Source organism: Oncorhynchus mykiss, chromosome 16, assembly GCF_013265735.2.
Source record: "Oncorhynchus mykiss isolate Arlee chromosome 16, USDA_OmykA_1.1, whole genome shotgun sequence".
NCBI classification, from domain to species: Eukaryota; Metazoa; Chordata; class Actinopteri; order Salmoniformes; family Salmonidae; genus Oncorhynchus; species Oncorhynchus mykiss.
Window position 1 is genome coordinate 34,475,410 of NC_048580.1, and position 26,430 is coordinate 34,501,839.

General features: G+C 42.3%; 1 protein-coding gene across 5 annotated transcripts in view; it reads right to left on the reverse strand.

Moving 5' to 3' along the window:
- Positions 1-26,430, reverse strand: part of LOC110491852 (protein kinase C, zeta) — a 142,092-nt gene that overhangs the window by 21,343 nt on the left and 94,319 nt on the right. For all 5 annotated transcript variants that reach the window (XM_036946742.1, XM_036946747.1, XM_036946745.1 and 2 more), the window contains 8 exons: positions 24,823-25,017; positions 17,393-17,490; positions 16,804-16,890; positions 16,205-16,340; positions 15,845-15,932; positions 15,520-15,639; positions 12,068-12,147; positions 7,359-7,448 (listed from right to left, as the gene is read on the reverse strand). In XM_036946742.1, coding sequence (XP_036802637.1) covers positions 7,359-7,448; positions 12,068-12,147; positions 15,520-15,639; positions 15,845-15,932; positions 16,205-16,340; positions 16,804-16,890; positions 17,393-17,490; positions 24,823-25,017 — 894 coding nt within the window. The remainder of the gene's footprint in view (positions 1-7,358; positions 7,449-12,067; positions 12,148-15,519; positions 15,640-15,844; positions 15,933-16,204; positions 16,341-16,803; positions 16,891-17,392; positions 17,491-24,822; positions 25,018-26,430) is intronic.

Consider the following 26,430-nt stretch of genomic DNA (forward strand, 5'->3'; position numbering starts at 1 on the left):
ATAGAGACTGCCAGAGGCCCGGACAACAGACCCTCCGATTTGACACACTGAACTCTGTCTGCAAAGTAGTTGGTGAACAAGGCAAGGCAGTCATTAGAAAAACCGAGGCTGCCGATAAGAATATTGTGATTGAGGCAAACATTGTGTTTAAACCAGCATCTCGGTTGCATCCAAAATAGCACCCCATTCCCTCCAGAGTGCACTACTTTTATCCAGGGCCCATATGCCCTATTTTTTTGCTAGTGCCCTATCGGCCCTGGTTAAAAGTAGTGCACTATGTAGTGAATATAGTGCCATTTGGGACGCAGCATATGCTGTTTATTCATATATGAGTAGGAGTGTGCCTCACGGTATTAACACAATTTATTTTCATTGCATGCATGACAAATCTGATATTTTAAGCTATTGGGAGATTATAACCTGCTCAAAAAAATAAAGGGAACTCTAAAATAACACATCCTAGATCTGAATGAATGAAATATTCTTATTAAATCAAATGTATCAACCCATGGAGGTCTGGATTTGGAGTCATACTCCAAATTAAAGTGGAAAACCACACTACAGGCTGATCCAACTTTGATGTATTGTCCTCAAAATGAGGCTCAGTAGTGTGTGTGGCCTCCACGTGCCTGTATGACCTCCCTACAACGCATGGGCATGCTCCTGATGAGGTGGCAGATGGTCTCCTGAGGGATCTCCTCCCAGACCTGGACTAAAGCATCCGCCAACTCCTGGACAGTCTGTGGTGCAACGTGGCGTTGGTGGATGGAGCGAGACATGATGTCCCAGATGTGCTCAATTGGATTCAGGTCTGGAGAACGGGCGGGCCAGTCCATAGCATCAATGCCTTCCTCTTGCAGGAACTGCTGACACACTCCAGCCACATGAGGTCTAGCATTGTCTTGCATTAGGAGGAACCCAGGGCCAACCGCACCAGCATATGGTCTCACAAGGGGTCTGAGGATCTCATCTCTGTACCTAATGGCAGTCAGGCTACCTCTGGCGAGCACATGGAGGGCTGTGCGGCCCCCCAAAGAAATGCCACCCCACACCATGACTGACCCACTGCCAAACCGGTCATGCTGGAGGATGTTGCAGGCAGCAGAACATTCTCCACGGCGTCTCCAGACTCACTTCTGTCACATGTGCTCAGTGTGAACCTGCTTTCATCTGTGAAGAGCACAGGGCGCCAGTGGCGAATTTGCCAATCTTGGTGTTCTCTGGCAAATGCCAAACATCCTGCACGGTGTTGGGCTGTAAGCACAACCCCCACCTGTGGACATCGGGCCCTCATACCACCCTCGTGGAGTCTCGTGCACATTTGTGGCCTGCTGGAGGTCATTTTGCAGGGCTCTGGCAGTGCTCCTCCTGCTCTTCCTTGCACAAAGGCGGAGGTAGCGGTCCTGCTGCTGGGTTGTTGCCCTCCTCCACGTCTCCTGATGTACTGGCAGCGCCTCCATGCTGCTGGGTTGTTGCCCTCCTACGGCCTCCTCCACGTCTCCTGATGTACTGGTAGCGCCTCCATGCTCTGGACACTACGCTGACAGACACCGTCTCATGCTACCACTAGAGTGAAAGCACTGCCAGAATTCAAGAGACCAAAACATCAGCCAGGAAGCATAGGAACTGAGAAGTGGTCTGTGGTCACCACCTGCAGAACCACTCCTTTATTGGGGGTGTCTTGCTAATTGCCTATAATTTACACCTGTTGTCTACTCCATTTGCACAACAGCATGTGAAATGTATTGTCAATCAGTGTTGCTTCCTAAGTGGACAGTTTGATTTCACAGAAGTGTGCTTGACTTGGAGTTACATTGTGTTGTTTAAGTGTTCCCTTTATTTTTTTGAGCAGTGTATATTTAAGCAATAAGGCCCACAATGCAGAGTGCCTGGATACAGCCCTTAGCCGTGGTATATTGGCAATATACCACAACGTACCTTATTGCTATTATAAACTGGTTACCAACGCAATTAAAGCAGTAAAAATGTAATGTTTTGTCATATCTGTGGAATACGGACTGATATACTACGGCTTTCAGCCAATCAGCCTTCAGGGCGTGAACCACCAAGTTTATAATAAAGGACAGGATATGTTTGGTATTTTAGAATTTACAGTTATGGTTTCTTACACTGACAGTAGTCTAAGAGAGACTTATCCACGGCTTTGTATCTTTGAAATCATTCCTTTTGGCAATGTTTTTTCTATCGTAGGCTATAGCCTATTTAGTGAGCCGAAATCAAGTCAGAGTATCTATCTGTCTGTCTGCTCTTCTATGTCTAGACAAGTTATCCAATCACTGCCTGTCGGTAATAATTCTGCCGTGGATTTCCGAAAGATTTTCCACTGTTACTCTGGTAAGAGGATGTGGAGCAGCGCTATTCTCTTGAGAGGGGCAGTCAGAGACGCAGTTAGAGATGTGGGCCGTAATTCTGCTACTGGCTGCTGCAGGGGTTCTGATCACCCCCACAGGATAGGCTGGTAGCGCTGTCTCTGACATCACTATGCTGAGTTTGGCACAGAGCTAGGGAGGCTTATGTTATGGACACGGGCTGCACTTCATTCAACAAAGTTGTTCCCTCCTCCCTTCTGGCCTTCGTTAATCCACCTGCAGGATTTATCTGATAGGACTGGGAAGTAAAGGCAGAAACTAACCCAGCGGGCAAAAGTTGTTGCAGTGATGTCACTTTTACCAACTAGAAAAGGACGCCTTTAACTGGTCGTAGTAATGTGACCAGATACCAAACAAAATTAAGTTTTTCAAGTAAAATTGTATTTGTTAAATGCGCCGAATATAACTGGTGTAGACTTGAACCTTGAACGTGTACCTTGAACTGCTTGATTACAAGACCTTTCCTATGATGCAGAGTTTCAAAATAATACTACAAATAAAATAGTAACACAAAGGGTAATAAAATTAACAGGGAGTAAACAGACCAATGTGCAGAGAGATATGGGGTATTTGACGTAGATACATGAAAGCAGGGTAAAGCGACTAGGCATCAGGATAGATAAGAGTAAAGTAAAGAAAAGATTGATTTGAACTTTTCGCACCAAAGTACGTTAATCTCTAGGAGACAGAACGCATCTCCTTCCTGAGTGGTATGACAGCTGTGTGGTCCCATGGTGTTTATACTTGGGTACTATTGTTTGTACAGATGAACGTGGGACCTTCAGGCGTTTGGAAATTGCTCCCAAGGATGACCCAGACTTGTGGAGGTCTTTTTTTCCCCCATGATGTCAAGCAAAGAAGCACTGAGTTTGAAGGTAGGCCTTGAAATACATCCACAGGTACACCTCCAATTGACTCGAATGATGTCAATTAGCCTATCAGAAGCTTCTAAAGCCATGACATAATTTTCTGGAATTTTCCAAGCTGTTTAAAGGCACAGTCAACTTAGTGTATGTAAACTTCTGACCCACTGGAATTGTGACACAGTGAATTATAAGTGAAATAATCTGTCTGTAAACAATTGTTGGAAAAATTACTTGTGTCATGCACAAAGTAGATGTCCTAATCGACTTGCCAAATCTATAGTTTGTTAACAAGACATTTGAGGAATGGTTGAAAAATGAGTTAATGACTCCACCCTAAGTGTATGTAAACTTCCAACTTCAACTGTATGTGTAGCATCGGAATGTGTGTTGTGTGTGTGCGTATGTGAATGTGTGTGGATTTTTTGTTGAGTGTCAATGTAATGTGTGAGTGAGTGTGTATACATTAAGAACATCACAGACTGACCAGGTGAATACAAGTGAAAAGGCATGATCCCTTATTGATGTCACTTGTTAAATCCACTTCAATCAGTAGATGGGGGGGTGGAGACAGGTTGAAGACAATTGAGACATGAATTGTGTATGTGTGCCATTCAGAGGGTGAATGGGCAAGACAAACGTTTTAAGTGCCTTTGAACTGGGTATGGTAGTAGGTGCAAGGCACACTGTGTGTCAAGAACTGCAACGCTGCTGGGTTTTTCACACTCAACAGTTTCCTTTGTGTATCAAAGGACATCCAGCCAACTGTGGGAAGCATTGGAGTAAACATGGGCCAGCATCCCAGTGGAACGCTTCTGAGACCTTGTTGAGTCCATGCCCCGATGAATTGAGGATGTTCTGAGGGCAAAAGGGGGGGGGGGGGGGGTGGGGGGGTGAGCAACTAAATATTAGGAAGGTGTCCTTAATGTTTGGTATAGGGTCAGAGCAAGATAGAGTCAGTGCAGATAGTTTGGGTACCATTAAGTGACTATTTAGCAGTCTTATTCTTATGGCTTGGGGGTAGAAGCTGTGTCGGAGCCTGTTGGTTCAAGAGCCCATGCTCCGGTACCATTTGCCAGATGGGAGCAGAGTGAACAGTCTATGGCTTGGTTGGCTGGAGTCTTTAGCAATTTTTCAGGCCGCCTCTGATACCGCCTGATATAGAGCTGTAGTCTATGAACAGCATTCTCACTTAGTTATTTCCCCTCTTGTCCAGGTGGGAGAGGGCAGTGTGAAGTGATTGTGTCATCTGTGGGTCTGTTGGGGCGGTATGCGAATTGGAGTGGGTCTAGGCTGTCTGGGGTGATGGTGTTTATAATTACAGATGTGAGTACCACGGGGTGATAATAATTTAGGGAGGTTACCTTAGAGCTTTTGGGAACGGGGACAATGGTGGTCAGCTTGAAACATGTTGGGATTACAGACAGGGACAAGGAGAGATTGAAAATGTCTGTTGCCAGCTTGCCAGCTGGTCTGCGCATGCTTTGAGACCACCCCTGGTATTCCGCCTTGTGGTTGTTAACCCGTTTAAATGTTTTGCTCATGTGGGCCACGGAGAGCGAGATCACACAGTCATCCAGAAAAACACAAGACAAAGTGTTTTATTCCTCGACACGAGCATAAAAGGTATTTAGCTTGTTTGGTAGTTCTGCATCGCTGGGCAACTCATGGCTGGATTTCCGTTTGCAAGCCCTGCCACATACGACGAGCATCGGAGCCAGTGTAATATGATTCAGCCTTCCTCCTAGATTGTCCTTTTGCATGTTTGATGTCTCGTCGGAGGTCTTGGCGGGCTTTCGTCTATGCGCCCATGTCCGTGTCCCGTTCATTGTAAGCAATAGCTCTAGCCTTTAGCCCATAGTTTTTGGTTTGGATACATTCTTATGGTCACTGTGAGGAGGATATTGTCTACGCACTTATTGATGAAGCCTGTGACTGTTGTGGTAAACACTTATTGATGAAGCCTGTGACTGTTGTGGTAAACACTTATTGATGAAGCCTGTGACTGTTGTGGTAAACACTTATTGATGAAGCCTGTGACTGTTGTGGTAAACGTAATGCTGTCTGATGAATCCCAGAACATATCTCAGTCTGTACTAGCAAAACAGTTTTGTAGCCTCGAGATCTCATCATGAAAAATACTCCTTTACCTGGTTAGAACAGAGACCAGTTGGTTGTAAGAGTTGTTATACAGTTGTTATCTTCTCAACCAGAAAAGTCAACATTATAACACTATTGTTAAAGAGACTTAAACATTATCTCATGAGGGACTAGTGTTGTCACGATAGCAGAATTTTTACTTTGATACCAGGTTAAGTATCACTATACTCGATACCAAAACGATTCCACAGCAAAAAGAAATGAGTCTTATTAGCCAATGTCACAGAATGGCAGTTGATCTGGACCAGCGTTTCCCAAACTCTGTCCTCGGGACCCCAAGGGGTGCACATTTTGGTAACACTATACACCTGATTCAAATGATCAAAGCTTGATGATTAGCTGATTATTTGAATCAGCTGTGTAGTGCTAGATAAAAAAAACAAAAATACTTATTATACTGATCAGCAACATTTGCATAGGAGAAGCAATCTCTTCTTTTATAAAAGTGTGCACTGTCGCTTTAAGACCATGACGTCATGTGCACACACACTCAGTTCGAGGCTTGAGCAAAGAGGATGATCTTGACTGGGTGAGAAGTCAGGCGGGGGAGACAAAATGAACGACAATTGTTTTAGGTGACAATCAGCTTTGAAATCAGCAATATTTTGCTTTATGGTTTGCATAATATATACAAGGTACTAGGGTAGGGAATTTATGTTGGCTTCAGCTGTAAGCTAGCAAGTAAAGTTCCCACTGGGCACACACTGGTTGAACCAACGTTGTTTCCAGATCATTTCAATGAAATTACATTGAACCAACCTGGAAAAGACGTTGAATTGATGTCTGTGCCCAGTGGTTTAGCCTACAAAGCGGAAGCTACCGGTATCTTCAGGCTAGAGCTAGCAATGAGTAGGTGGGCAGACAAGGCGCAGGCACATTGCGCTCACGCTATAAGGGGGCAACGACAGACTTGATCCTCGCTCAATCAGTAGACCACGTGAGACACATTTAAAAGAAGTACCGAAAGTAACAAAAATGTGAGTACCGAACCGTTTTTGATGGTCTAGTATCAAAAAAGTAACAACGTTTTGGGGTACTTTGCAACACTGTGAGACATACTGTTGATTGACATTCAATTGAACAATGATATTGCTCAGAAAAGGAGGCACCGCTGTGATCAAGGCATCTCCCGCTTTTTTGTATTGAATATACAGAAGACTCTGACTAGAAAATAATAATGTGAGGAAACACCGAATCCCACTGTGTATGTGCACATGAGCATAATTTCTGATGACATACTGGATCCCCTAAATATTGTATGGGCCCATCTCCCACTTTGAAATAGCAGCATGCGTCAGCTGTATGCCATCAACCTCCCCTCAACACACACACACACACACACTTGGATGGTGCATGTCTGTCATTTAGAACTCACTTTTATTCTTGGTGGTGCAACAAAGAGGAGGCAGTCACTTTGTTCTACACAGCAGTGGTCTAACACTGTGTCTCTACGTGTTCTATTCATTTAAAGCTCCCTAAGATCCCTCCTCTCCCAACACTGGTCAATTAAGACATTAACAAGGGCTGATTGCTGAGGGAAATGACTCGGAAGGAATCTGATGGGAAACTTCCTCGTTGTCAAAGTTAGGAAAGCCATGCCAATCGGAAATTCCTTTAATTAACCATTAGCAATAAAAGTAAATATTGTTTCACCCCCCCAATAATCAAGTATCTTCTCAACCATTTTTGCAATATTAGTTAAATAAAATATAGCGTACCCACCATTTAAAGCATGACGTAATGCAAATAGACATAATGTGAATCAAAGTAAACTGATGACCGTCACACTGACCAAGATGGGTTCCCACAGGTGATACTGACTAACCACAGAACACAATTACTCACTGTTGAGTTCCCTGACTTCCCTCCCATCACAAATACTCTGTCAGACGGATTCATTCACTTCTATTCTTCTAAAGTTAAGTGGATTTGATTGGAGGCTTACCTGGTCCCAGTCTATACTGCGGAAAAACGTATGCGACTTGATGTCAGAGAAGCCCGTTTGGACCTGGCAACCCAGACGCTCTTTGGGGTCCTGTTAGGTGGAGAGAAACGAGTAGAATCAAGAGTTGGCATGCTCAACGCAATAGTCCATAAACAAACAAAGTGAAAATGACAGAAAATCTATATCTGCCGCCAGTCATTCAAGCATATTTGTGGCACCAATTTTAATAGATGGTTTATAACACCAATTACAGCGAAGTGATCTTGGTCGAATGTAGAGATGTAATATTAACTCAAATTAAACAAAGTTCAGTCAGTATTTCCCTCAAACAAACCCTTACACAATTCCTTTACCCTTAAAAATCTCAAAACAAGGTGATTATCAAAATACCACCAATGAAAAACACACACTAACTCCTGCCAACAATTCACAGATCAACGATTGTATTAACAGTTTAACTCCATAATCTTTACTTTATATTTATCTGTTGTTTGATCTACTACTATTTTAGATTATTCTGTGGAAATGTAATCCAGAGCAGTATTTTTTTGTTACAGTTGAAGTCGGAAGTTTACATACACTTAGGTTGGAGCCATTAAAACTCGTTTTTCAACCACTCCACAAATTTCTTGTTAACAAACAATAGTTTTAGTCGGTTAGGACATCTACTTTGTGCATGACACAAGTAATTTTTCCAACAATTGTTTACAGACAGATTATTTCACTTATAATTCACTGTATCACAATTCCAGTGGGTCAGAAGTTGACTGTGCCTTTAAACAGCTTGGAAAATTCCAGAAAATTATGTCATGGCTTTAGAAGCTTCTGATAGGCTAATTGACATCATTTGAGTCAATTGGAGGTGTACCTGTGGATGTATTTCAAGGCCTACCTTCAAACTCAGTGCCTCTTTGCTCAATATACAAATGCCTGAAAGTACCACGTTCATCTGCACAAACAATAGTACACTGTCTCCTAGAGATGAACGTACTTTGGTGAAAAAAGTGCAATTCACTCCCAGAACAACAGCAAAGGACCTTGTGAAGATGCTGGAGGACACAGGTACAAAAGTATCTATATCCACAGTAAAATGAGTCCTATATCGACATAACCTGAAAGGCCGCTCAGCAAGGAAGAAGCCATAGCTCCAAAACGGCCGTAAAAAGCCAGACTACAGTTTGCAACTGCACATGGGTACAAAGATCGTACTTTTTGGAGAAATGTACTCTGGTCTGATGAAACAAAAAAAAGAACTGTTTGGCCACAATGACCATCGTTGCGTTTGGAGGAAAAAGGGGGAGGCATGCAAGCCGAAGAACACCATCACAACCGTGAAGCACGGCGGTGGTAGCATCATGTTGTGGGGGTGCTTTGCTGCAGGAGGGACTGGTGCACTTCAAAAAATAGATGGCATCATGAGGTAGGAAAATTATGTGGATATATTTAAGCAACATCAAGACATCAGTCAGGAAGTTAAAGCTTGGTCACAAATGGGTCTTCCAAATGGACAATGACCCCAAGCATACTTCCAAAGTTATGGCAAATGGCTTAAGGACAACAAAGTCAAGGTATTGGAGTGGCCATCACAAAGCCCTGACCTCAATCCCATAGAAAATGTGTGGGCAAAAATGCAAAAATGTGTTTCGAGCAAGGAGGCCTACAAACCTGACTCAGTTACACCAGCTCTGTCAATAGGAATGGGCCAAAATTCACCCAACTTATTGTGGGTAGCTTGTGGAAGGCTACCCGAAACGTTTGACCCAAGTTAAACTATTTAAAGGCAATGCTACCAAATACTAATTGAGTGTATGTAAACTTCTGACCCACTAGGAATGTGTTGAAAGAAATAAAAAGCTGAAATAAATAATTCTCTCTACTATTATTCTCACATTTCACATTCTTAAAATAAAGTGGTGATCCTAACTGACCTAAAACAGGGAATTTTTACTAGGATTAAATGTCAAGAATTGTGAAAAATTGAGTTTAAATGTATTTGCTAAGGTGTATGTAAACTTCCGACTTCAACTGTACACACACTAACACAACTTTGACTAAAAGACAATTACGCTCTTCTATGATATATACATCGTTCAAGGGTTTAAACTCCACCAACAAAACGATATCATCAACATTTTAAATGAGAGAATTCCAGTATCTAAAACTATTTCTACCATGACTGAGCACTTGTTGGCTACTTTTCCTTCACTATACAGAACAACTCATCCCAAGCCATCTCAATTGGGTTGAGGTTGGGTGATTGTGGAGACCAGGTCATCTGATGCAGCATTCCATCACTCTCCTTGGTCAAATAGCCATTAAACAGCCTGGAGGTGTGTTTTGGGTCGTTGTCCTGCTGAAAAACAAATGATAGTCCCACTAAGCGCAAACCAGATGGGATGGCGTATCGCTGCAGAATACTGTGGTAGCCACACCATCACACCTCCTCCTCCATGCTTCACGGTGGGAACCACACATGCGGAGATCATCCGTTCACCTACTCTGCATCTCACAAGGACACAGCGATTGGAACAAAAAAAATCTCAAATTTGGATTAATCAGATCAAAGGACAGATTTCCACCTGTCTAATGTCCATTGCTCGTGTTTCTTGGCCCAAGCAAGCCTTTTTTTTCTTATTGGTGTCCTTTAGTAGTGGTTTCTTTGCAGCAATTCGACCATGAATGCCTGATTCACGCAGTCTCCTCTGAACAGTTGTTTAGATGTGTCTGTTACTTGAACTCTGTGAAGAATTTATTTGGGTTGCAATCTGAGGTGCATTTAACTCTAATTAAGCTATCCTCTGCAGCAGAGGTAACTCTGGGTCTTCCTTTCCTGTGGTGGTCCTCATGAGAGCCAGTTACATCATAGCGCTTGATGGTTTTTGCGACTCTACTTGAAGAAACTTATAAACCACATTGACTGACATTCATGTCTTAAAGTAATGATGGGCTGTCGTTTCTGTTCTTACATAATATGGACTTGGTCTTTTACCAAATAAAGCTATCTTCTATATACCACCCCTAACTTTTCACAACACCACTGATAGGCTCAAACGCATTAAGAAGGAAAGAAATTCCACAAATGTACTTTTAACAAGGCATACCTGTTAATTGAAATGCATTCCAGGTGACTACCTCATGAAGCTGGTTGAGAGAATGCCAAGAGTGTGCAAAGCTGTCATCAAGGCAAAGGGCGGCTACTTTGAAAATCTCAAATATAAAATATATTTTGGTTTGTTTAACACTTTTTTGGTTACTACATGATTCCATTTGTGTTATTTCATAGTTTTGATGTCTTCACTATTATTCTACAACGTAGAAAATAAAGTAAAACTCTGGATTGAGTAGGCGTTTCCCAACTTTTGACTGATCCTCTATACATAAACAATATCTAGAGTATTCTACACACTCACACACTCCTAGAGTATATTATACAGCATAAGCAAATCCAATGCAAGTTATTCTCTTTCTTTCCCTCTCACAAGCACATGTGTACACACATACCACAGACATACCACATGCGGGTGTGCATGCATGGATGTCTCATGGTAGGGTGGGATATGCAAAATGGGTCATGTTTGAGCACTTTCTGACCACTTCTAACATGGACAAACATGTATGGAAGGTTTTGTTTGCACCACAACAGAATCTCCCATAAGTGTTCAATAGGGTTGAGATCTGGTGACTGACATGTATATGTCGTTGTCATGCTCATAAAACCATTCAGTAACCACTCGTGCTGTATGGATGGAGGCATTATCATCCTATGGGGGCATAGCCTGGTAGCCAAAATAATGGCCTGCCCAGAATTTTTATATGTGACCCTAAGCATGATGGGACTTTAATTGCTTAATTAATTCAGGAACCACACCTGTGTGGAAGCACCTGCTTTCAATATCATTTGTGTCCCTCGTTTACTTAAGTGTTACCATTATTTTGTCAGTTACCTGGAGGTTTCCCTGAGAGTTGTGCAAGGTTGGTAGAACCTTATTCAAAAGCATTCACAGCTGTAATGGCCATCAAGTATTAACTCTGGGGTGTGAAGACATACAAAATCAATCCATCCACATTTTGTATTTTTTAGTCATTTGGACAAATGTGGAGTAGGTTATGTAGATCAGCAGGTAAAAAATACAATTTGATCCCTTTGTAGATTTAATTGCATGGCAGCAAAATGTGAAGACTGTGCAAGGAGTGTGTAGACTTTCACTAGTGACTGTATGTACTGTATGTATGTAACCAATTCCCTCAGCTGACTTCAACAGTGGGACTGTGTTCTTTTTCATCAGTACCATTATTTTATTATTAGCACCCTAACTAGCAGAGGCTTAATGCATGTGATAAGCCAGTCCAAGGCCAGTCACACAATACTATACTGTGTCTTACTATAGCCATGCATATCGGGGATGATACACTCGCACACGTGTAGAAACAAATACACGTGTAAGTAACTGTAGTGGATGTGAAAGTCGGCCATAGCATAACACACAAAAAACATGTGAAAGCACACACAAACTCGCTGTCTCTCAGCCAAATGGGTAAGGCCTTCACAGAGTGGCTGTCATGTTGCTGTCCTAATGTGGTCTTGGCCACGTTCCTACACAAGCTGATTTCACTGAGCACTGCAAATAGACAGGGAGAGGGGGAGGGAAGGAGAGAGGGAGACACCTGATTGGCCTCACTGGGTTTACACTTCAGCGTTCTTCTCTCACCTTGTTTAAAAAGCCCTTCAGCACGCTGGCGGCCTTCACCGACAGAGACCTTGGGATGCGAATGGGCTTTTCGAGAATAACTGTTTGGGGAAGACAGAGAAAAATAATGATTGAGAAAGAGAGAAGGTAAGACAATCCTGCGAAGGGCGGGAGGCAAACAATTGGTGATTCACCATTCGGCCTGCCTGTGGGTCCCTGTGCCTGCTGCGTACGAGCGAGTGGGCGGAAGAGAGAAGAGGAGGAAGGATGAGGGGGCACTGTTCTGCGACTGCGTCAGTCGTGTGCAGCCTTGAGACTAATGGCACTCACAATATTGGATCAACAGCCTGGACATTAAGAACACATGTGAAGTAGTACAGCACGTTCGGTTTTTTGCAGCAGGAAACAGTTTGGTAGTATTGTGTATAGCCTCATCTTGTGTTGGTTAGTTGGACTCACTGCCACTCTGGGTATGTCCCAATAATATCTCCTTCCTCCTGAGGTGTGCACATGTTCACTCCTCCCCACATTAAAAGCATTGGATTGGTGAAGGCATGGGCTAGATGAAATTTCTTAAACCAGTAATTTCCTGTTAAATCCATAAAGGCAAGTGAACAAGTTCGTACTTCGGGAGAAAGGAGAGGTTATTGGGACGCACTCTGTCGGGTCAAGTCAATCCTTGATTGACCTCAAATCCCCTCTCCCCCAGCAACACAGCAAAACAGATAGATATTTCTGATTCCTCATCAACAAACATTGCATGTCTAGGAGCAGACGAGGCGGACGCAAAGCCTCTCTGATGAACAGATTACAGACAGAAGAGTAGTGTTGTTTATCCTCTTCTTCCTAAATGCCCCCAGCCGGCCGGCCCGCTCTGTTGTGTTTGTTTACACTGAGTCCTAATGGAATGTTAACTGGATCAGTCACTGGCTGCATCTCAAATGGCTAGGGCTCTGTTCAAAAGTAGTGCACTATGTAGGGAATAGGGTGCCATTTGGGATGCAGCCTCTGTGATGGGGTTAAGGAGCTTGGCCTAGGGCCAGGGTTAGGAACACTGATGGTGGCATGTGTCTAGTGGTCGCCAGAAGGAAGGGTTGGGTAGTGGTATAGTATGGCAGAGCGTAGCATAGTATAGACGGAAAGGCAAGCAGACCGAAGGAAAAGGCAAACAGACAGACAAGCGGACAGACTGACATTTAGTACAACACGTTCCATGACATTCTCATTTGGTTACAACCTAATTGTCATGGAATTTTGAATACCACCATGCCAACCCCGAACTCTGTCTGCATGTCTACGGTTCTGTGGTCTGGCATGTGTGCCAGGGTTTCCCAGGGTGAGGTTGGCACAGGTCAGGCTTGTGGCATAAGGCTAGCCCTCCCCTACAGAGAGAGGGGCTGGTTTCCGCTAGCGAGGTGGCATCAAGGAGACATGCTGCTTGCCCTGTGGGGACGTGAGGAGGACCAAAAGGCTGGCAGATGCCCGTTCCAATGCCCATGCCCAGACTGCCATGGGTGGGCATGGTGGAGAGAGACTGGGGGGGAGGTATGGAGGAATGTTCGCTACTGCGGGGTATGGGGGGTTGTAGTACAAGATAGCACATACAAATATAATTACTGGAACGGACATCCCATTCAATCAATTATATTTCTATGGTATAATACAGTTGTCTCTCCAGTGGTCTTGCCTTTCCAGATAGCTCTAGCTGTCCAAATGTCTCATACTTATTTTTAGTGTAGAAATCTTTATCGGTTTTAACACAAAATACATAAAACATATTGAATGACGTGTGATGTGTTTGTGTGCTGTCTTGTGCTGTCTTGTGTGCTGTCTTATAGGGTCCATTATATAGATATAAAAAGTTTGACATATATAGGAATATTAAGTACTACTATCCTGGATAATCATGCCCTTGAGTGGAGGAGTGAGTAGCCAATGTGTGGAGAGCATTTGTTTTTGTTTTTGACACAAAATAGCCACCATGCATCAAACCCGGTGGCTGCTACATTGCGTAGTAGTAGGGAATGTCACACTTAACAATGTCAAACACTTTTGAGACATTAGTTGTGTTCGTATACTCACACTAACCACACTAACCATACTATTTGTGACGTGAATTGAGTATATAGTATGCTTATTGGTCATAGTATGGATATAGTTAATATGCCAAATGTTCCCGGTAGTTGTACAAAATATGAAGTATACACGCAGTATACACTATTTCCGTACTTTAGGGCCCATAATGCAATTTATCAGGAAACGGGTGTGGCTTCACATTGTTTCAAGATTTGAAGAAAATGGCGGAACATATGCAGTCGAAGTACAACGAGAGCGGATACAAATTTGTTGCTTTAACTAATTATGATGAATGTTAAGAAAATGTTGAGCAATGTAATAAAGGAATGACTTTTCAAATAAGTTACCTTACACGTTATATTGGCTGACAATTTGTTAGCTACGCTGTCCTTACGAACCACATAGCATATCATTACAGCAGTATGTAACGGTATGTTAGCTATCTACCTAACATTAGTAGTTATACATCAAACTTGACAGTATATTAACTATATAGGATATCTAGCTAACTACCCAACGTTTGTTGACTTGATTATTCCCATCATTCTTAGCTTAGCTAAATGGTATAGTCGTTGTGCGTTCTCAATGGACATTCGGGTGTTTCGTAAATTCGCTCTGGCTCTACTCTGATTTCAGAGCACTCTCGTCCGAGTGTACCAGATCGCAGAATAATTCATTTACGAGCACTCAATGTCCGGTGTCAGTAAACGTCGGCAAAAAAGCGCAATTAAATTGTTGCCAGCAGCCTAGTTAAAGTCACCAACGCTCTAGATAACAAGATAACTGCCTAACCAGCTTTGCTAGGGTGAGTAAAATGGTCAGAGAGGTCTCATTTGTGTCTGGAAGTAGCTAGCTAGCAAGCTAGCCAACGTTAGCTGGGTGCTTGACTGCCGTTGTAAGGTCAGAACGCTCAAATCAACCCTACTCCTCGGCCCGAGCATCCAGTGTGTGCTCCGAGAGCGAAACGCTCTGAATTTACAATCTGACAATGCTCTGAATTTACAATCTGACAACGCTCTGAATTTACAATCTGACAATGCTCTGAATTTACAATCTGACAACGCTCTGAATTTACAATCTGACAACGCTCTGAATTTACGAGCTCACTCTGGCACTCCAGATTGAATTGAAGAACACACCCGAAGTCGTAAAATGTCTAACTAGTCATTTGTTATGCTAACTAGCTAGCAAGAGGTTGCATAGCAACAGCATCAACTTCCAGTAGACAGGCTAACAGCTAGTATGCTCAACTGAAAGCATACTGTTAATTTACAGTATACTAACATTAACTAATAGTATAGAGTATGTAGTATGTTAGTATGGGTATTCGAACACAGCTATTGAGTGAGAAGAGCTGTTATGAATCCACATCATACTGTAGTAGAGGGATATCTCACCTTGGAAGAGGTACTCCTCTGTGTTCATGTCAGGATTGTCGGTGATGATGTCGAAAGGGGACCTCCCGGCCATCATCTCAAACATGAGCACACCTAACGCCCACCAGTCAACACTGAACCCTGGAGAGAGAGACACAGACAACGTCGGCCATCTTGATTCAGCAATAGTATGGTAATGACAGCGATATGTTCATTCTTTTTTTCCACATATTTTGTATTTAATTGAAGTGGTCGTTTTTTACAATAACTCCTAAATAGCCAATTCCCAGAGCTGAGGTTCTCCCCATTCCCTCCATGTATATGTTTGTTGATGGGCGGGACTCACCGTAGTCTTCCCCTCTGAGGATCTCGGGGGCTATGTAGTTGGGGGTTCCACAGAATGTACTGGTGGTGTCTCCTGGTCTTATGCCCTCCTAATAGGGGGAAGGAGGGAGGGAGAAGGAGAGAGAGAAATGAGGGGGGAGAGAGAAGGTGGTGAAGGGAAGGGGAAAGAGAGAGGGGGGAGTGGGGGAAAGAGTGGAGAAGATGGAGAGAAAGAGAGCCAGAGAAAGACAAGTGAAAGAGCATGAGATTTTCGATGTCTAGTGTATTGATCCACTTCTACATAAATGAATGGGGAAGTCAAGTAAGCAGCATAGTAGGCAATACTATAACAGTATACAGTAGGCCTGTGCATGGGTCTCACCTTGCACATCCCGTAGTCTGTCAGCTTGATGTGTCCCTCGTGATCCAAGAGAACGTTGTCCAGTTTCAAATCTCGGTAGAGGATTCCCTTTTCATGCAGGAAATTCAGAGCGATACAAATTTCAGCAGCATAGAATCTGAAAGAAAAGAAGAAGATTCATTCAGGCATGCTTATCCTCGTTCAGAGAATTCCTGGCACCCAGACTCGGTGACACAGTTTGTCCAACTTACAGTTCCATTCTGACCTTCGCACAATGTAGAAAACACCCTGAGGCCCACATACAGTATATGGTATTATGTATATTATACAGGAAGGAGTTTCTAACGAATAGGTGATTTCTTTTCGATATTTACATTCTACACCTCACAATTGGCATAGTGAGACGTGGTGGGCTAAATGCTCGTGATTTCTCTACCTCTGGTTTGCTTTCCTGAAAAATACAATATTGCCTATCATATTGGAACGTTAATACGGCCTATTCATCCTTAAAATAAACGGATAAGTTTATAGGTTAAAGGAAATGGCAGAGAGCCATGATTGAGGGTTCTATCCATATGCTTTTGAAGTATCAAAGGAGCAGGAGGATGTTGCTTGTTTACCTTGCGTGTTCTTCTGGTAGTTTCCGTTGCCGTTGCATATGAAACATCAGATCCCCTCCGTTGACGTACTCGATCACGAGAAATAACCTACAATCAGAAGAAATGGGAGAGGAGAAGACATTGGCAAACAATCAGTCTTGGAGTTTTACCAAGATTGCCATTTTCCAAAACAATAGCTAGTATTATCATCATTGGCCAACTGAAGGCTGCATGTCAAATTGAATGTCCATTATCTGGCTAAATATGATTTTAAAGTTCTTCGTAAAAAACAAAACATTTGTTTACCTTGGTGAACATTTGGTTTCACTTTAAGTCATAGTTCATGGTCTTATGGTAAAGGCTCACATAGCCTACCTCTAATTGACTACAACTATACATTTCTTTACTTACAATGAGAAGTCTGTCACTGAATGTGTCACTTTTCCCAGAAGCCACAGCTCCGTAGTTTCTTACTTCACATAATGAATGGTGAGCAATTCAGTTGCCTAGTTCCAAGGCCAGTGGAACAATTGTAGAGAAATGGATTCATTTCACCTCTATTTAGCCTGAGTATAAGTCATTCAGAACTCGTTCTCTGTCTGCCTCTTACCGGCTCTCTGTCTGAAAGCAAGAGTGAAGGCCCACTAAGAACGGATTGGTGGACGCCTGCTCAAACACGTGCTTCTCTGTCTGCACCCAGTCAATGTCCTGTAAGGGAAACACACAAAGAGAGAGACAGAGAAAAATACAAAACATTAGCAACAATTTTGTCATGTCCATAATCATCGTGGACGAGCTGCTCAACAAACAAACAGACCGAGATGCATGATGCCATGTATGACAGTCTTTGCAAACATACTGTATACAGTATTAGCATCCTTTCATGTCCATGTGCTGTCAAATCAGTTCCCCAGAGGAAGAAGTAGTGCAACATTAAGACACAAAGCAGCCATTTTCTTTTCTCATTGCAATGGTACAATACAAGAAGGTTCTCTTCTCTAAGCCACTTTTTATTCAACCCACTGGATTTCTACTCTATTGGTATTAACCCTTTAGATTAGACTACATTCAATAAACAAGGAAAGACAGAGTAAATTTACTAGTAAATTGATCCAAGTTAGATCACGACGTAGGTAGGTGTCGCCCTAATGATGACCTAAACGGTCTTCTTTCAGATAAAAATAGAAGGCATAACAGAAAGCCTAACACTTAAGTAATGGAAAATACAGTCTGCTCCATAAGTATTGGAATCCTTGATAAAGATGAGAAAAATAGACCGTAGAAAAGATATAATACAAATACTGAGCTATATTGTATGCTCCAAAATTTTGGGAAATTCTATATTTTTATACTAATACTCAGAGAAAGTGCAAAAAAAAAAGTAAAATATGGGGGTCAAAATGATTGGCAACCCTGTTTCCAATACTCTAGCACCTTCCACTTGCGAGGATAGCGACAGTGAGCATTTTTCTAAAATGTTATATGAGAACACGTCTTACACCATCCTCCTTACAGAATCTTTCCAGATCCTTCGTCTGCACTTATGGACTGCCCTCTTCCATTCAGAGATGGCCATTGCAAAATGTTGATTTTGTGGTCATTTAATCATTTCTTTGTATATTTTGATGTGTGCTTTGGGTTATTGTCTTGCTAGAATATCCACTTGTGGCCAAGTGCCATCCTCCTGGCAGAGGCAATGAATTAAGGACCTGACTGTACATGGAAAATATGGGATAAATAAGTATCTCAAAGACAAACAAATGAAGAAATATACACATTTCAGTGTCTACATGGTACATCATTAATGTGTAGTTATTACTCAGTAGTAATACTGGACTATGATCTAATGCAGAGGGGAAACCAAGAGGCACAATCACAAATAAGAGCACTAGTTAGAGAAATAGGCATCTTATGTTCTCTTACTCTGACAAATGAAGGAGTAAAAATAGGCAAACACATGCATAAACATCACACTAAACACTGCATTTAAAGGAAACCATTTCCAACCCCATAATGACCACCTAGATGTAACGTGTAAAATGAGGAGCTCCACTCTAAGCTTCACAAACAACTCAGTAACCTGTTGTAGTGTAGACTAAGTCATACCCTATGCACAATAAATCTTTCTCTCACACAAACACACGTTCACACACAGAAAGCTTTAGAAATCAGAGCACTTTCATTTCCGAGCCCAAGCCAGAGTTGACAGACAGTGAGCAGATTACAGAGCTCTGCCTGCGATTGCGCCAGGAAGACAAACATCTGTTGCTTTTTCCAGGCTGTGAACTTATACTCCTTCTGACTAAAGTCTTTGGATGGGTGGGTCTCTGCACTCTCTATCCATCTCTATGACTTTATGCCTGTTGTTTACAAAACGCCAATCTAATCATTGAAGTAGACAATGAAATAATTCACTAATATAAAACGGAGATAACCCTCAGTGGTTCTGGCATCGTCACAAAAGCGATCAATAGCAATTTATGATCAGTGTGCCCTCTATCCATCTCTATGGATTAATGGCAAAGATAAGAGGTTTGCCCTCTAGGTTATATAGCTATAGGAATAGCAACCTGTCTGGCTTTAGCTGGGCGGATATTTCTTTGCTAATTTCTAAAAGCCTGGCCTTGGCTACCCTGGCTGGTAGCCTTGGCTGCCCTGAGAGGGACAGAGACAGGATGCCAAGCTGAGGGGCTGACTAGGCCAAACCGAGGCTAAATACCCATTCAGTTCATCATCAGGCCTCAAACATGGCCAGGACTGACTCCTTTAAACATGTAAACTCTCCCCTTGGTCTTTCTGGAGTCGCAATTCAATGGCTCAGACATGAGACGTATGTGGAAGGGTGTACAGGAAATCACGGACTACAAAAAGAAAACCAGCCACATCACGGACACCGACGTCACACTTACAGAAAAACTAAACACTTTCTTTGCCCGCTTTGAGGATAATACAGTGCCAAAGTCACGGCCCGCTAGGAAGGACCGCACTCCCTCCCCTTCTCCTTCTCCGTGGCCGACGTGAGTAAAACATTTAAACGTGTTAACCCTCGCAAGACTGCTGGCCCAGACGGCATCCCTAGCCGCGTCCTCAGAGCATGCGCAGACCAGCTTGCTGTATAAGGACATATTTAATCACTCCCTATCCCAGTCTGTTGTCCCCACATGCTTCAAGATGGCTACCATTGTTCCTGTACCCAAGAAGGCAAAGATAACTGAACTAAATGACTACCGCCCCGTAGCACTCACTTCTGTCATCATGAAGTGCTTTGAGAGACTAGTCAAGGATCATATCCCCTCCACCTTAGCGGCCACTTCAGTTTGCATACCGCCCCAACAGGTCCACAGACCACCCGAGCCACTGCCTCTTCACACCACTACCATCCAGAAGGCGAGGTCAGTACTGGTGCATCAAAGCTGGGACCAAGAGACTGAAAAACAGCTTCTATCTCAAGGCCATCAGACTGCTAAACAGCAATCACTAACTAAGAGAGGCTGCTGCCTACACTGAGACCCAATCACTGGCCACTTTAATAAATGGATCACTAATCACTTTAAATAATGCCACTTTAATAATGTTTACATATCTTACTTCACTCATATCACATGTATATACTGTATTTTATACCATCTATTGCACCTTGCCGCTCGGCCATCTCTCATCCACGTACTTATATGTACATATTCTCATTCCCCCTTTAGATTTGTGTGTATTAGGTAGTTGTTGGGAAAATGTTTAGATTACTTGTTAGATATTACTGCACTGTCGAGACTAGAAGCACAAGCATTTTGCTACAATCGCATTAACATCTATGTGACCAACAAATGTGATTTGATTTATGTCTTTCATCCCCTGAAATTGACTTCTGGGTATAGTTTTGTTTGGCTAGGCATGGTGTTGTGCTCTAGCATTGCCAGTGGTGCTGAAGGAAGAGTGTTACTGTGGCCAATGATGGTGTTCTTAAGAGCTGATCAGAGTTCAGTTGTGAAGCTTTTAACCTTTGGATAGATAGCTGATCCTAGATCTTGAAGGCAACTTGTGCTTCAGACTAGCATAGTGAATCCTATGATAACCACAACCTTCTAGAATAGCCAAGAATAATGCATTTATTTAATTAAAGTAATGGACAATTAATAATGGCTGTCCAACTTTCTTCCTCCATTCCGTGTTCTCTCACAATACAGATCGATTCAATCTTTATCTTACGCATAACATCGCAAATTCCTATTGGTTAATTTGACTTCATTAGTAGTAATAGAGGCGTAAGTCTCTTTCTGCTGACACCTTTGATGTCAGGCTTTACTAAATTAATTAATAACTAACCACATACTGTATACAGTGGCAAGAAAAAGTATGAGAACCCGTTAGAATTATGTGGACTTCTGCATAAATTGGCAATAAAATTTGATCTGATCTTGATCTAAGTCACAACAAAAGACAAACACAGTCTGCTTAAACTAATAACACAAAAACAAGTATACGTTTTCATGTCTTTATTGAAAACACTGTGTAAACATTCACAGTGTAGGGTGGAAAAAGTATGCGAACCCTTGGATTTAATAACTGGTTGACCTTCCTTTGGCAGCAATAACCTCAACCAAACATTTTTTGTAGTTACGGATCAGACCTGCACAACGGTCAGGAGGAATTTTGGACCTTCCTCTTTACAAAACTGTTTCGGTTCCACAATATTCTTGGGATATCTGGTGTGAACCACTCTCGAGGTCATGCCACAGCATCTCAATCGGGTTGAGGTCAGGACTGACTGGGCCACTCCAGAGGGCGTATTTTCTTCTGTGTTGTTGTCCTGTTGCATCATTTCACTTCTGTTGAGCTGCAATTAGCGGACAGGTAGCCTTACATTCTCCTGCAAAATGTCTTGATAAACTTGGGAATACATTTTTCCATTGATGATAGCAAGCTGTCCTGAGACAGCAAAGTAGCACCAAACCATGATGCTCCCTACCTCCACCATCCTTTACAGTTGGGATTAGGTTTTGATGGTGGTGTACTGTGCCTTTTTCTCTCCACACATAGTGTTGCGTGTTCCTTCCAAACAACTCAACTGTAGTTTAATCTGTCCACAGAATACTTTGCCAGTAGCGTTGTGGAACATCCAGGTGCTCTTTTGCAAACTTCAGACGTGCAGCAATGGGGTATTTTGGACAGCAGTGGCTTCTTCCGTGTGGTCCTCCCATGAACACCATTCTTGTTTAGTGTTTTACATATTGTAGACTCGTCAACATACACCTTAGCCAAATACATTTAAACTAAGTTTTTCACAATTCCTGAAATTTTATCCAAGTAAAAATGCCCTGTCTTAAGTCAGTTAGGATCACCACTTTATTTTAAGAATCATATTCCCAGTGGGTCAGAAGTTTACATACACTCAGTTAGTATTTGGTAGCATTGCCTTTAAATTGTTTAACTTGGGTCCAATGTTTTGGGTAGCCTTCCACAAGCTTCCTACAATAAGTTGGGTGCATTTTGGCCCATTCCTCCGGCCAGAGCTGGTGTAACTGAGTCAGGTTTGTAGGCCTCCTTGCTCGCACACGCTTTTTCAGTTCTGCCCACACATTTTCTATAGGATTGAGGTCAGGGCTTTGTGATGGACACTTTGTTGTCCTTAAGCCATTTGCCACAACTTTGGAAGTATGCTTGGGGTCATTGTCCATTTGGAAGACCCATTTGTGACCAAGCTTTAACTTCCTGACTGATGTCTTGAGATGTTGCTTCAATATATCCACATAATTTTCCCTCCTCATAACGCAATCTATTTTGTGAAGTGCACCAGTCCCTTCTGCAGCAAAGCACCCCCACAACATAATGCTGCCACCGCTATGCTTCAGGGTTGGGATGGTGTTCTTCGGCTTGCAAGCATCCCCCTTTTTCCTCCAAACATAAATGATGGTCATTATGGCCAAACAGTTCTATTTTTGTTTTCAGACCAGAGGACATTTCTCCAAAAAGTACGATCTTTGTCCATAGGACTTGTTTTACTGTGGATATAGATACTTTTGTACCGGTTTCTTCCAGCATCTTCACAAGGTCCTTTGCTGCTGTTCTGGGATTGATTTGCACTTTTTGCACCAAAGTAGGTTCATCTCTAGGAGACAGAACGTGTCTCTTTCCTGAGCGGTATGACGGCTGCATGGTCCCATGGCTTTTATACTTGTGTACTATTGTTTGTACAGATGAATGTGGTACCTTCAGGTGTTTGGAAATTGCTCCCAAGGATGAACCAGACTTGTTTTTTATGAGCTCTTGGCCGATTTCTTTAGATTTTCCCATGATGTCAAATAGGCACTGCGTTTGAAGGTAGGCATTGAAATGAATCCACAGGTACATCTCCAATTTGCCTATCAGAAGCTTCTAAAGCCATGACATTCTCTGGAATTTTTCAAGCTGTTTAAAGGCACAAGTCAACTTAGTGTATGTAAACTTCTGACCCACTGAAATTGTGATACAGTGAATTATAAGTGAAACAATTGTTGGAAAATTACTTGTGTCATGCACAAAGTAGATGTCCTAATCGACTTGCCAAACCTATAGTCTGTTAACAAGAAATTTGTGGAATGGTTGAAAAACTAGTTTTAATTACTCCAACCCAAGTAAATGTAAAGTAAATGTAAATGTAAACTTCCGACTTCAACTGTAGATGTTAGCATCTTCCAGAGATTTCTGTAAGTCTTTAGCTGACACTATGATTCCTCTTAACCTCATTGAGCATTCTGCTCTGTGCTCTTGCAGTCATCTTTGCAGGACGGCCACTCCTAGGGAGAGTAGCAACAGTGCTGAAATGTTGTCTTAACGTACTGTTGTAACCCTTTCCAGCTCCATGCAAGGCAACAATTCGTAATCTTAGGTCTTCTGAGATCTCTTTTGTTCAAAATTTTGTGAGTGTTTATGGGGCAGTGCAGCTCTAACCAAAATCTCAAATCTCGTCTCATTGCTTCGACTCCAGGTTAGTTGACTCCTGACTCCAATTAGCTTTTGGAGAAGTCATTAGCCTAAGGGTTCACATACTTTCCCCAACCTACAATGTGAATACTTAAATTATGTATTCAATATAGACAAGAAAAATACAATAAGTTGTGTGTTATTAGTTTAAGAACACTGTATTTGTCTATTGTTGTGACTTAGAAATCAGATCAAATGTTATGTCAAATTTATGCAGAAATCCAGGTCATTTCAAAGGCTTCACATACTTTTTCTTGCCACTATATGCATTTATACATGTATAGAATCTATAATATACGGTGTGATATCCACTAAAAAACATTGGGAGAGATCTATTGGGAGAGATCTACAAAGCTCTGAACGGCCATACTATGTAAGATAAACAGGGAGCGGGAGAAATGTAACCACTGTAAAAGTTAAAATATCGATGTATAATCCCGGATTGCCCCTTTAACAGGATGTTGAGTGGCAATAGAAGGAATGGTCCTTTCCACGTGGGTCATTTTGGCAATGTTGCTACGTCCATCTCTTGGTTGTCCATTGAAATGTGAAGAACTCAGAGCTCAATGATTACATTACTATCATCAGAGGACAATCAATCCAAAATGTCTATCCTCTCCCTCTGTAGTAGTTCTGTCATTAATCTGGTGTGTTATGTCTAATAGCAATACCATAGCCCCACCTAGAGGTGGAAACTATAACCTCTCAATTACTCTCGTCTCTACCCATCTTTCTCTCTTCCCGCTCTACTCCTTTACCTCTTTCCCCCCTCATTTCATCTCCCCATCTTCCTATCCTTTCATACCGCACCATTTCCTCCTTACTTAAATGACTTCTTTCACCCAGTCTCTCTCCCTTTCATCACCCTTCTGTTTACTCATCCCTACTTCACTCCTCCTCATCTTTTTTTCTGTCATTTTCCGCCCCAAGATCCTCTCGTCTTCCTATTTCACCACTGCACGTCTATTGACTTCTCCCTGCCTGCTCTACAGATCCATCTCTCTGCCTCCCTTTTCCTCCTCTCCCTGTTTCTCTCTCTCTCCCCCTCTTACCCTCCCTCCCTCTCCCCCTCCTCCCTCTCACCTCGTCGTCGTGCACCAGTTCCTTCTTGACCACCTTCATGGCGTATATCTGTTCGTTCTTCTTGAGTCGCACCAGCAGCACCTTGGCGTAGCTGCCGCGGCCGATCACCCGGATCAGGTCGAAGTCCCCCAAGCCCAGCGCCAGCCCCTGGGAGATCTTGATGCCTTCGATCCCATCTACCACCGCTTTGATATCCTGTAAAGGAGGTTTGGATGGGAGAGAAACATTATGAAAGAGACATGCAGTGAGCTCAAAAGTATTTGGCCAGTGATCATTTTGTTGTTGTTTAGGCTCTGTATTCCAGCACTTTGGATTTGAAATTATACAATGACTATGAACTTAAAGTGCAGACTGTCAGCTTTCATTTGAGGTTATTTTCATCCATATTGGGTGAACCGTTTAGAAATGACAGCATGTTTTGTACATAGTTGCCCCATTTTAGGGGACCAAAAATATTTAATTTATGTATATTAAAGTAGTAAAATGTTAGGTATTTGGTATACCTAGCACGTAATGATGACATCAAGCTTGTGACTCTACACATTTGTTGTTTTGGTTATGTTTCAGATTATTTTGTGCCCAATAGAAATGAATGGCAAATAATGTGTTGTGTCCAGTTTCAACTATTCTGCCTTATTATTATTCGACCATGTTGGTCATTTATGAACATTTGAACATCTTGACCATGTTTTGTTATAATCTCCACCCGGCACAGCCAGAAGAGGACTGGCCACCCCACATAGCCTGGTTCCTCTCTAGGTTTCTTCCTAGGTTTTGGCCTTTCTAGGGAGTTTTTCCTAGCCACCGTGCTTCTTCACCTGCATTGCTTGCTGTTTGGGGTTTTAGGCTGGGTTTCTGTACAGCACTTTGAGATATCAGCTGATGTACGAAGGGCTATATAAATAAATTTGATTTGATTTGATTTGATTTAGGAGACACTTAATGTAAATAAAAATAGAAAATGTTTCTAAACACTTCTACATTTAAAAAAAATGCTAACCTCCCTGTTATTGTAATGGTGAGAGGTTAGCATGTCTTGGGGGTATGATATAAAATGCTAACCTCCCCTGTTATTCTAATGGTGAGAGGTTAGCATGTCTTGGGGGTATGATATAAAATGCTAACCTCCCCTGTTATTGTAATAGTGAGAGGTTAGCATGTCTTGGGGGTATGATATAAAATGCTAACCTCCCCTGTTATTGTAATAGTGAGAGGTTAGCATGTCTTGGGGGTATGATATAAAATGCTAACCTCCCCTGTTATTGTAATAGCGAGAGGTTAGCATGTCTTGGAAGTATGATATAAAATGCTAACTTCCCCTGTTATTGTAATAGTGAGAGGTTAGCATGTCTTGGGGGTATGATATAAAATGCTAACTTCCCCTGTTATTGTAATAGTGAGAGGTTAGCATGTCTTGGAAGTATGATATAAAATGCTAACTTCCCCTGTTATTGTAATAGTGAGAGGTTAGCATGTCTTGGGGGTATGATATAAAATGCTAACTTCCCCTGTTATTGTAATAGTGAGAGGTTAGCATGTCTTTGGAGTATGATATAAAATGCTAACCTCCCCTGTTATTGTAATAGTGAGAGGTTAGCATGTCTTGGG